This window comes from Leiobunum rupestre, chromosome 11, assembly GCF_980474605.1.
Source record: "Leiobunum rupestre chromosome 11, qqLeiRupe1.1.hap1, whole genome shotgun sequence".
Lineage (NCBI taxonomy): Eukaryota > Metazoa > Arthropoda > Arachnida > Opiliones > Sclerosomatidae > Leiobunum > Leiobunum rupestre.
This window is the reverse complement of record NC_143394.1, coordinates 41,176,676-41,190,235: the sequence shown is the minus strand read 5'-3', so window position 1 is coordinate 41,190,235 and position 13,560 is coordinate 41,176,676. Positions and strand designations below refer to the sequence as shown.

Here is a 13,560-nt window from a genome sequence, read left to right as displayed (position 1 = left end):
TAAAAATAGTAAACCAATTGTCACTCAACAAAAAGACATATATTGACAAATAACAATATTAATAACAAGAGAAAAATGCCACAATATTTCACTAACCTACAGAGTCTTGGTGAAGATTTGTCTTCGATATTTTTTTGTTCTTTTTCACGTAGAGGTACTTTTTTTTCGGAGCCCGCACTTTTAGGGTGCCGGCCGCGAACTATGGCGTAAGAGGAGCCTGTTTTTCCCGCGTTCGAAGACCGTCGAGCCGACAAAGAGCACGATCTCAACGCCGGAGCGCGTGACTCACTGGCGGCTAAGAAGAAAGCAACCGCCCGTCCGTTATCTTTTCAACATTTAATTCGCTTTTTTTAGGAAAAGTTTTCAATATTTTTTTTTTTAAAACACACAATTTTTTTTAATTATAATATACACAACACACCCCGGGCCACGTTGGCAAAAAAACACTTTTTTCTCTGTTTTTTTTTTTTTTTTTTAATCGTCGACGAAAACGCTACGATTATACCGCGGCAATATTAAAATTATTTATCATTTTTAGCCATTATTATTTTTTTATATATTGGCATAAATTTTTTTGGGGAATCGAAAACGTACATTTCTATATAAAAATTAAAATAATAATTTTTATATTTTACCTATACATTTTTTTTAGGGATGATGTATAAATATTTTGGCGAAAAATGGACTATTCTTTCGGTTTGGACACTGGGGGGTGGACAAAACCGGGTTTAACCCATTGAAATGGGAATAGTACTACTTTTAACGGTTAGTAGTGCACCGGGTTTAAAATGGTCAAACTATTTTCAAAACTCTATCGAGATCGTCGGTCAAACAAACAACAATTTAACCGGAAAATTCTACAAGCCACTGGTACCGTCCGCGAAGAAAGCGTGGTAAAGGGCAGGGGATATAAGGTACTGAGACGTAATCGGTTAAGGTACTGGTACAAAGACTGACATCCGCAAATTATAAGGGAAAAATAAAAATACTCGAGTCGAAGGTTATGATATCGCCAAAAATATCGAAGAACCGGTAGGGGAAGGGCCTAACTAAAGAAGGAACCAAATTTAGCCCCCCAGTGGCTGATGAGGCTCGTTATTTTCCCCAAAAAGAAGACCCCTAAAAAACATTGAAGACTGATTTATAATGTCTGGCTCGTAACGTATAGAATAACCCGAATTAGGCCAAAGAAATTTGCTCTTAAAACAGAGGTTGGGTATTTCACGGATTTTCTTCTGTGTTTTTTATCTTTCTAGTCAGTGCGTGGTATCAGGGAGGATACCGTTGAAGTGGTGTCTCAATAAGGAGGCTCCGTATGGGGTATCACGCCGTGGGGCGCCGCAACAGGGCCGTCGCAATTATCACACACCCCTCCAGCTCTTTATCTACGATGGTTTGGGAAGAAAAACGTCTCATCTATCTACAATGAAACAACGCCCTAAATTCCAAATTTACAACGAATAGCGTACATTATATTATATTACATTATATTAATTTTGTAATAAGTTACAATTTAACCGGGGGTCCAATTGAGAAAATTATTTTAACTAGGAAATAATTATAATTAAAACGCGAATCAAATAATTTGTGAATATTCAGAACGATATATAGGATTTGGCTGTCGAAGGACTACGATCCGAAAGCTCCCACTAGCAGTCTTTTTCATTAATATTTTAATTTGTTAAATTACCATGGAACGGAATTTTATCATTTATAAACGAAAACTATAGTCGAATCCTCAAATATAAGGATCTGTGTTGTCAAATACCACACGATCAAAATAACCGGATTAAAATTAGGGAAATTATTATAATATAAAACTGACTCATTTATGAACTTAACCAATTCGGAAGGTTAAAATAATATCGGTTCCGGTAACGCGGCGAGAGTCTACTTTTAGAGGAGTCGGAAAAGTAAATAAAATCGGGGTGCGCTCGGCCTGTTTTTGGGGAAAGTGTCCGTCCTCGATAAAACCCCGTCGTGGTCCTGGTGGGGAAAGCAACCCTTCTCGAGTGATACCGTTTGAGAATCTTGCATAAGCATGACGGGTCCCAGCTGTCAAAGCTATAGCGACTAGTTTAGAAGCCATAAAATTCCTTTATTTGTCTCCGCCATTCCAAAGTGGCTATAAAAGTGCACCGGGTAAGAAGATAGTTGGAGGGCAAACGCGTACGGATACACCCCCTTACCCGACTACTAAGTTATCCCCATCGGAACCGCTACTCGAGGGTCATTTTTGTAGACCGCTAAAACGTTACGACGGGATTATCAAAAAAAGAGGGACGGAATCACCGGACCATCGAAGCTTCTGCCAACGACCGATCAACCATTCACTTACCAGTAGACGACCATCAAATTTAGATATAGCCGGTAATTTTCGGTGTACATTTTTTCCCTTTCGCCATCCCAGCCGCGTTTAACGAAACTTCTTAACCTTATCCCCTCGAGAATACCTTTACACCCTTTAAATCTAACGTTAAAGAGTCGCGAGAGGGGGACAGGGGTCGTTTAGGACAAGAATACGACGCGATCGCCGCTGAGTTTTTAGCGGGCGTTTTCTCCGTCACTTAACGGCGGCCATGATCGGGGAACGGCGACGATTTCGCGGGGTTTGAATTATCATGCCATTCTAGAGAACGAGCGAGCTGAATCTAACATTGTTCTCCTCGTCCGGTTAATTCGAGTCTCTTAACGAGCCAAAAAGGACATAATCACATTATGCCTTACGCATTAACGAAAAATTTTAAACTTCCAGAGCGGGTATTTATTTGATTTTCAACCTTATTTTGGGGGAAATGAAGCGAGGTGGGTTAAAAATGAAGCGAGGAAATCCTTTAATATTCACCGCGGACCAATTCGTTTGTGTATATTATAAATCAGTCTTCAAATGGGTCAATTTAAGAAAATTTAAAAAAAACGTCGTAATTTAAGTATATTTGGTTTTAAATAACTTATATAATTAAATAGATTCTTTAAAAAATGCTTAGAAATACTTTTAAAGGGTAATTTTTAAGAGTAAACGTGTCAATTCAATGATTCCCAACTGATGAGTTATGTAATTTATAATATTATAAAGATCGTATACCATTTTCTTCTAATCAACGGGTCGCGGGAATACTGCGGGAACTAAGTACGTTTTCGATATTGAGATAATAGACCATTTTCACGGGGTCGACTATGGGGGCCGCCATTTTAAATCACCGCGTACTTTGACGGTGCGTTTTTTAATTCGTAATGGCGGCTCCCATCGAATTTATACAGAATGGATGAATATAATGAGATTTTATTTTCCCCGATTTCTAAAAGTGAACTAACAAACATTTAAAAAAATGCCCGATTTAATATTTTCGTTATATACCTATTTAGAACTACTATTTTTATAGGCCTGTTATGTACAATCTCGTTCAAATACATCACGCGAATATCTCGTGGCGATATTTTCTGAGAAGAAATTAAATTTTAAGTACAAACTACGTAATACATTTGTCTACCGTTTTCGCACGTCCACAGTTACACCGTATTTTCTGTTGATAATTTAATCGTCACTCTGTATAGGAATTTTAGTTTCTTTTTTTGCGTGTAGGTGTCGTTCTCTACGTATTTGAATATATAATTACTCTTTGTACAGCGCCGCCAAGGGGTCCGCACCGGGGTCGTCTAGTCATTGGGGCGGTCGGTCGGGGTGGTGCGTCAGTTCGGGCGGCGTGGCACCCATGGCCAGTCCCGCTTCCAGTTTCGCCTTGTTCTCCTTCTTCCATTTCATGCGGCGATTTTGAAACCATATTTTAATTTGCCGTTCCGTCAGACAGAGGGCGTGCGCGATTTCGATCCGCCGCCGCCGAGTTAAGTAACGGTTGAAATGGAATTCTTTCTCGAGTTCTAGCGTTTGGTAGCGAGTGTACGTCTGCCGACCTCTTTTCCTCTCTGCAAAGAAACCCACAAACATTATAAATAATCACACGACATACCCAAAACCAATGTCATATCCAATATTTTATTTTATATATAACATCAAAAAAATTGTCTGCAATGTATAATAAATACTACACAATTATTAATATATATGCTACATAATTATTAATTTATTTACTACATTATTATTAATATATATGCTACATAATTATTAATATATATGCTACATAATTATTAATATATATGCTACATAATTATTAATATATATGCTACAATATTATTAATGTATATGCTACAATATTATTAATGTATATACTACAATTATTAATATATATACTACATAATTATTAATATACATGCTACATAATTATTAATATATATGCTACATAATTATTAATATATATGCTACAATATTATTAATGTATATGCTACAATATTATTAATGTATATACAACAATTATTAATATATATACTACAATTATTAATATATATGCTACATAATTATTAATGTATATACTACAATTATTAATATATATGCTACATAATTATTAATATATATGCTACATAATTATTAATATATATACTACATAATTATTAATATATATGCTACATAATTATTAATATATATGCTACATAATTATTAATATATATGCTACATTATTATTATATATGCTACATAATTATTATTATATATGCTACATAATTATTAATATATATATACTACATAATTATTAATATATATGCTACATAATTATTATTATATATGCTACATAATTATTAATATATATATACTACATAATTATTAATATATATGCTACATAATTATTAATATATATGCTACATAATTATTAATATATATGCTACAATATTATTAATGTATATACTACAATTATTAATATATATACTATATAAGTATTAATATATATACTACATAAGTATTAATATATATACTACATAATTATTAATATATATGCTACATAATTATTAATGTATATACTACAATTATTAATATATATGCTACATAATTATTAATGTATATACTACAATTATTAATGTATATACTACAATTATTAATATATATACTATATAAGTATTTATATATATACTATATAAGTATTAATATATAATGTGCGCTATATAACTATTAAAATATGTACTACATAATTATTAATATATATACTACATAATTATTAATATATATGCTACATAATTATTAATATATATACTACAATTATTAATATATATACTACAATTATTAATATATATACTATAGAAGTATTATTATATAATGTGCGCTATATAAGTATTAAAATATAATATACACTATATAAGTATAAATATATATATTATGCATTATAAGTATTAATATATAATATGCATTATATAAGTATTAACACTATTAATATATATAATGTATAATATGCACTATGTAATACATAATGTATAATGTTTAATAAATAATATAAATTTTTTATTTTAAAATGTTAAAAGTTGCGGTAGTAAAAAAAACCCTATTGGCACATCAAAGATCATTTGATAATTGCTCAACTATCCAGATTTTAAATTTCAAATCTTAAACATTATGCATTTTCTAATACCTAAAATTTTAAAAAATTACATTACTTTACTTTATTTCTAAGTATAAAATTTCAAATCTTAAACATTATGCATTTTCTAAAACCTAAAATTTTAAAAAATTACATTACTTTACTTTATTTCTTAGTATATTACTTTAATTATTTGTAATTATATTTTTATTTATTGCTAATATTATAACTTTTTATTGCTAAACATATTACTTTATTTATTTATAATCTTTTAAATTTATGTCTAATGTTTTAAATTTATTTCTAATGTTTTAATTTTATTTTTTAATTTTATTTCTTATGTTTTTAATTTTATTTCTAATGTTTTAAATTTATTTCTAATGTTTTAATTTTATTTTTAATGTTTTAAATTAATTTCTTATGTTTTAAATTTATTTATTATGTTTTTAATTTTATTTCTTATGTTTTTAATTTTATTTCTAATGTTTTTAATTTTATTTCTAATGTTTTTAATTTTATTTCTAATGTTTTAAATTCATTTCTAATGTTTTAAATTTATTTCTTATTACTTTTATTTACTTCATTATTTTTACTTTATTTATCATTATTTTACTTTATTTATCATAATTTTACTTTATTTCTCATTATTTTTATTAATTTATCATAATTTTACTTTATTTATCATTATTTGTACTTTATTTCTATTTTTTTTATTTATTCATCATTATTTTACTTTATATTTTGCAGTTCTGAATTAAATATTTCAACCAATACATTTAATTTACAGAATTCCAAGCAAGATACTATAACCTTCCGGAGTGGAAAAGACGTGAAAACTGACCCTTAACAGCGAAACACGCGTGATGTCGAAAGCCGAAGCTGGTAACACAACACGTAACACGAAGCGGGCAGGCATAAAAGTAGGGAGGGAGATGTAACGAAGACGAGATATTCCAAGGGCAACAAAAGGAACCGCACCCGAACCACCTGCTGGTAACACAACACCCCTCCCAAAAAGTAAGAGAGAAGCCATCTTCGATTTTAACTTTTACCATTCTAAATTTAGAAACCTCTCTTCGTATTGTAACGTTACAAGCAATCGTGGTAACGTTGGCATTCCTTTGGCACAGTATCAGAAGAAAGACGTTGCCAAAGAAAAGGAGATAGTGGGATTTCAAGGTCACGAGAAAGCGACCCGTAAAAAACATTCGTAATTGCCTTTTTACGTTCCTTCACAGCGTCAACACTACGTCGGGCCTCCAGTATCGTAAAAAAGCAGCTAGTAAAAAGTATTGTAAATCACTCGTTTTGGACTTTGGAAAACCGACAATGCTTTCGATAGCTGGACAACCGAAATTGACACCAATAACTGGGTTGAGAGAGTAGCCTTTATAGTTTAAACAGCGGTGCCAATATTCAATGTCATTTGGAAGGCTCCAATTTTCTCCATATTGCCCAAAAGGCTTCTGTCCTTTTTTAAACCATTTCCAGAATCTAAAAGCTTTTCATTGTTAAAAAAAACATTCTTTTAAGAATAGGGCAATAGTAGAAATTTTGAGGCAAGGCTTTGTAACGAAAGCGTTTCTACTCTGCCCAATCTTTTGGATTTTTTTGTTGTTGTAGAAACACTTCCATTTTCATTGCCAAAACGAATAATTGCCGCTTGCTTTGAAATTATAGCAAAATTATTTGCACTCAATTATTATTTTCATGACTCAACGAAAATGTAATTTTCTAAAATTACTCTAGCTCGACAATGAAATTGCGCGTGACTTCAACGTAAAAGCTACCAAATAAGCCAAATAAATAAGCGAATAATGTTTTATTTATATAAATATAATTTTTTTAGCTATTATAAACATTGATTAAGAGTATGCAGAAGTCAATGAACCAAAGTTATCAGACTACTATACTCCCCATGTTGTAGGCGTTTTCCTTATGAAGTTACATTTCGACCTCGAATTTGAAATTTGGCGCGCTCCTAGGCCGAAAAAAAAAGTTTTTACTTAATCGAAATTTATCACGTCAAAAGATGGGATTGGAAATTAGCTTTTATTAGACTCGATTTTCTCATAATTTTCATAAGGAAAACGCCTTCGATAACTTCGGTTCATTTACTTCTGGAGTACGTAAATTGAAATAGATCAAATGAGAAGTACATTGTCACACGAATCAAAATGAATGAGATGTTAAAAATGGTTTAAGGTATCATTATTAGTTTTGTTAAATTGATATATTGAATTTAAAATTAGGTTACGAAGTATATTTTATCCTACAACTGCCACACACCCAAAAACTTTCAAAATTTTATTTTCCAGAAAAAACGACCCACCTGGTTACCAACTAATTAAATGCTCAAAATATGCTTCATATAAGTATGCCAATTCTCTTACTTCTGCATGTTAAATGTTTACTGATAACCATTTCTAAAATGATCAAACATTTTTAGTGAACTTCAAACTACATCATTTGCCTCAACATCAAAATGAGAGCTGAATATGACGTCAATTCAACACACCAGCTATCGGTAATTATTTCGTTTAGCTGACACACTTAGCGAATATACTTATATACTTATGGTAGTACATCTAGCTCAGTTAAATTTATTTACATTTAAATATCGATTTGTTATAAGTTATTGTATATTATGTAATATGGGTTATTATATCAATAAACAACCCATCGTGCACCGCATGATGACTCTAATTCTACGTCACACTTTACACATCCGTGACATCCAGTAGCGAAGCCAGAAATTCGTCAAAGGGGGGGGGGGTCGTAGTATGAGAAGGTTAAGGGGGGTCGAGAAGGGGTGGGAATTTAGTACCGTCAAAGGTAGGCCCAAGGGGTCTGGACCCGGAAACTCTCCCCCTTGTCTACGCCACTGGTGTCCTCGTTGTGTTAGGCCTAAGGTAGTGCCTTTGGTACTAGCCTAGCTGATTATTATTATTATTAATATAATTACTGTACGACTTTTCATGTTTTCGGTTTTGGCGTCATGATGCCCTCATCAAACAAACACCGGTTTCCAACTGATTTTCGTTACTGAACGTATACCATTATTTCGACTAGCTGATACACTTACGAAACCTCATTATAAACATATTTCACCACGTATATAAATGATCAAAGTACTTTACAGTACTCATAACGTAAAAACAGGCTGTTTCAAAAGGTTATGCAAAAATTTGAAGAAGTTGTAGTGGGTGAGTTGACAAGTATGCGTGTTTTTTTCCCATTTACCTACGATGAGTTAAAAGAGCGCCAGAGAGCTTCAAAGTGTGGCCTACTAGCCCCTGGAAGTAGGCATTGGTAAAAGTCCGTGAGACGGGGATGCGCCGGTTCGGGTACCTTTCCTGGTAGAGACGTTGAGCAGCCAAAGCATTGCCATCCGCTCGTCCACACACGAAATGAATATCCGCCAGTTCTTCCGAAGTGAACTCCATTGTTGCAGTTTGATAGTGGTGATAAATCGCGGTCCATCGCGACTTTAAATACTGTTTAAGTTTACTTTTTTACGCTGGTTACCTCGATTTGTTTATAGAATCCTTTTTTATATATCACACGAACCCAAACCTTAATCAGGGTTGCCACAAAATTTTGAGATTCAAATTCCCTGACTCTTCCCTGTTTTCCCTGACCATTTTAAGAGATTTTGCCTGACGTTTTAAGGCCAAATTTTTATTTTATATTTGACTTTTATCAGAAGTTAATAAATTTTAAACTTGTATTTCAGTAAAAAGGTTATTGCAATGTCGAAAAAATTAGCCAAACTTCAAGGAAATAAATAATAATCATAGAATTTGTCATAGATCTGGTCTAAAAAATAACCTTAAAAAAGTGCCAATATAAAATTTTATTCCCTGACTTTTTACAAATTCTAAAAATTCCCTGACATTTCCATGACTTTTTAGGTCCATTCTTAAATTCCCCGATTTTTCCCTGTTTTCACTGACGTGTGGCAACTCTGTTAATGTTCGCGTTTCCCTGCTGCTTGGTTTTGCGCTTGTTGCAGCCTACTTTCAGAGGCTAGTAGGCCACACTTTGAATCTCTCTGGCGCTCTTTTGACTCATCGTAGGAAAATGGGTGAAAACCAGCATCTTTCTCAACTCACCCCCTACAACTCCAAATATTTGCATAACCTTTTGAAACACTCTGTATAAAAATATGTATGTGGGGAATACAGTACTCATCCCGTTAATAAAATACTATACATAAAATATGGTTGGAAATAACGAGGTACCGCAATTTAACGATAAGACGCCAAAACAATATCTTATAAATGCACATATACACAATTTATTTTTATTTCTTCGCAGACAAGAGACGAATTTAAGTTAATGTTGGTGAGAAAGCGAAAATGAAGTTTGGCACACCGATATTCCCGCTCCTAATTTGTATTCAAGAGCGGATTTCGGTTCCCTTTTATCTCGAGCAAAGCGGAAGACACAGAAAAAAATATTTCCTAGCAGCTCTCGAATTTCTCCTTGATTAAATTCTGGCTAACGGTTCCCCCATGTTTACATCTTCGGGATGACTCTTTTATTATTCCAGGCAGGAGTTTTTTATCTGCCCCGAAACAGAGATGCCCCCCCCCCCCTTTCGCTCTCCAAACGGATCATTCCCTCAAGAATAAGAAAAGGAAAGTCTTTTATAAAAATTTATGGTTCCTAGCTCTCTCTCTCTCACGTCCTACGACGCCAAAATGTACCACGCTCGAAGGAGGGGAAAGGGTACCGTTTGTACGCGTTCGAAACTGGCAGGTTAATACGTTTATAGAATGACATTCTAGTATACAGTCTCGAAACCGACTATGAACCAATATGAAGGGTTTTACGAAGAGCGAGAAAAAAAAGTGTAGAAGCGTCAAATGGGATCGAGACGGGGAGGAATTTCAATTTAGAAGGCGAAGAATTATCTCAAGAGAGTAATTAAATCGAGTAGGAAAAGGGAGAGCTGCCACGACAAGGCTTAAAGAGGAGATGAAGATTAAACGAATTTATTTTATACCAAATACATTCCCCTGTTGTGTCGAATAGGGCCTATTCATATTGTTAATCAATTTGAGTAAATTTTGTATTTAATTTAAATATACCATTTCACTCTTATTCATAAATATACTATTAAAATGGTTAATATTTTATATTTCATCATAAATAATAAAGTCTATTTTGGCCAACAAACGCCTGTAGAAGTGTTCCACCCGCCACACACTGCAGTCCAGGGTAAAGCCAGCTACCAAGGGGCACTTCATTGGTGCATTTTAAACCGAGTGCCTGTAGAAGTGGTCCATCCGCAACGCACCACTGTCCAGTGTGAAACCAGCTACCAAGGGCCACTCTGATGGTGCATTTTAAACCGAGTGCCTGTAGAAGTGTTCCATCCGCAACGAATGAATGAATATTTATTTGCTTCTTTTACAAAAGTCCCTTTGATAACATGGAGGAATCTAATTTAAAATAGGATTCACAAGCAGAGATGAAGATAAAAATAACACGTTATACACTGATATACTTCTCGATATACACAATAAACTAGTACAAGCGTAGTAAAAATCGAAGAATGTATAACTATTTACAATTTACACCATTTTAAATTACATATATTTACAACAAATACTATTTACATGCATAAACCAGTATTCGAAGAACATACTAACTAGTTGAGCGCTTTAAGCGCAGGCCACCCCAGCGACCGAGAATTCTTTTAGTAACTATTAAATCAGGCGAGGCTGCACAGTTCAATCCTAAGCCCAGCAAAAAGGCAACGCACCACTGTCCAGGGTGAAGCCAGCTACCAACCACAAAGCATAGAGGTCGATTTTAGCATCCGAAGATTGTAACTGTGTGGTTTTTTAAGCCGCAACATTTGAAATTGAAAAAGCCAGCTATTATAGGCAGCATTCATCAATTTTGAGGGAAAGCTAGTTCGTCCACGTACAACGCTTTGGACATTTTCTGGAGAGCTCATCACTTTCTGGCGCATAAAACTCCCTCTCCGAATCCGGGGCAGAAGCGGGATTAGAAGTTTCTTCGCTGGTCGATTCATTTCTTTTTATTGGGATAAGGGACATTTCCGAAGCGAGTCGCGGGATGAAAAATGGATCCTCGACCCCCAGAAAGTGAAATAACCCCCGCTCCCACTCCGCCGCTGGAATCGTTGCATTTATATTTCCTCTGCCATATACTTAAAAAGTGTCTACCCTTTTCGGAAATGGCCTTCGCGTATACAAGAAACTCTTTCTATGATTTTCATACATTTTAACCATCTTATACCAAGAAATGAAAAAAATTGCGTGAAATATTAAGTCAATAACCACCGAATAAAATCCATGGCTGGGAAATGAATTAGAAATATTTAAAAATCTAAAACTTAACCTTTACTTAGAAGCAATTACGGGATCTTAAAATTCATTTTACGCCCTGTTAGGGTATAAAAGCTGTCTGCAAAAACGTAATTTTGAAATCGAACAGTTTGAGCATTTTCGAAGTAATCACTGCTAGATATAATGTTAAGTTAAAAGGAACCACCTATGGACTGCATTTAATTTATTTAAATTTAATAATTCACTCGAAGATCTATTTGGTCCGAGTTTCGCGTTTTTGTTTGCTCGAAGACCTATCGGTAAGAGCTATTAGTAAGTTTTTAAATTTCTTCAAATTTGTTTAGGGTTGAGCTTTATTATCCCTTTTCATTGTGGACTTATCTTCTTATTCGCTAAATTTATCATCCTTTTCAGGGCTAGATATAAACAATTTGAGCATTTTTTTATTAGTGGTTTTAAGCCACCAGTTACAACCGGCTTTAACCATACTAGATTTTTAAATTTTAAAAAAAGCCGGTTTTTAGCCAACCCTGAGTAATTTAGCGTGTTAATTAAATTATTTTCACTGATTTTAATTAAAGACGTTAAACATATTTTTTTTGTGTATCATTTTTAAGATATTATTTTATTTATCTAGATTAAACTTAAGTTATGATTTTAGGGTTAAATGTAGGAATTTCGCCTGGAAAAAATGTTTCAATGATGTTAATTAAAGAAGGTAAATGTATAGTTTGAGGATAACATTTTTAAGATAACTTAATTTTTTAAAATAGATTAAGCTTAAGTTGAGATTTTGCGGTTAAATGTAGGAATTTCGCGTGTAAAAAAATGTTTCACTGTTGTTAATTAAAAAGTTAAACGTATAATTTGTGTGTAACATTTTAAATATATCTAGATTAAGATCTTTTTATCAAGATTAAGCTTAAATTAAGTATGATTTTAGGATTAAATGTAGGAATTTTGCCTATAAATTAATATCAATGATGTTAATTAAAGAAGTTGAACGTAAATTTTGTAACATTTTTAAGATAAGATTAATCTAAATAAAAAATATGTTAAGAGAAGTGGTTTAGTAAATATTAGGAATTTAAGGTTAAATGTATTAATTTATCTTGTTAAAAATTAAATTGATGTCAAAGATGATAATTAAAAAATAAATGTATATTTTGTAGTATTTTTTTAAATAAGCTTAATCTAGATTAAAAAATTAAGTTAATTCATATAAATTTTTACCACAGCCAACTATAGTTAAAACATAATTAAGGATAATTACGGTTCCTACTCTACAGTTTTTGCTCCGTTATCCCCAATAGCGAAGATGACGTCACATGAAAGTTACTTATTGCTCTACATAGAACTCGGGTAATAAATTTGAATGATATGCAAAAATAAACTAGAAAATTCTAATTTTTCTCTTTTCCTTCCATCCATTTTGAATAGTACGACCCGTTCCCACTGGACAACATCGAATACTCCAAACCAAGCGCCTTTTCGCGATTCTACACTTCATAATGCGAATGCAACCCCTATCCTTTTTTCGGCTGAATTGGTTTCGTAGCTGGGGCTGTCCAAGATATCGAGAAAGTTCTCCTCTCCTTTTTCATTTGCAATTTCAAAGGAGAGGAAAAAATTTCCTAAAGATTTCTTATAAGTTACACGCCTTTAGTTTGAAATATATTGACATCCTCGATGAAAAATGATATCTAGGCGAGGCCCCCAAACGGACGGAGGAAAATTAAAATCGATATATCGATCGAAAATGTTAGGGCGATGCC

At 33.0% G+C, this 13,560-nt stretch overlaps 1 protein-coding gene across 3 annotated transcripts in view; it reads right to left on the bottom strand.

Moving 5' to 3' along the window:
- The window catches only part of LOC149922856 (uncharacterized), a 296,008-nt gene that overhangs the window by 213,025 nt on the left and 69,423 nt on the right, over window positions 1-13,560 (bottom strand). For 2 of the 3 annotated variants that reach the window (XR_016477147.1, XR_016477148.1), the window contains one exon: window positions 97-3,924. Coding sequence is in view for 1 of the 3 variants with exons in the window: in XM_090162534.1 (XP_090018660.1) it covers window positions 3,662-3,924 (263 nt within the window). In the remaining 2 variants the exon portion in view is untranslated. Of the gene's footprint in view, window positions 1-17; window positions 3,925-13,560 lie in introns of those variants that run through there. The other variant, XM_090162534.1, reaches the window with a different exon arrangement.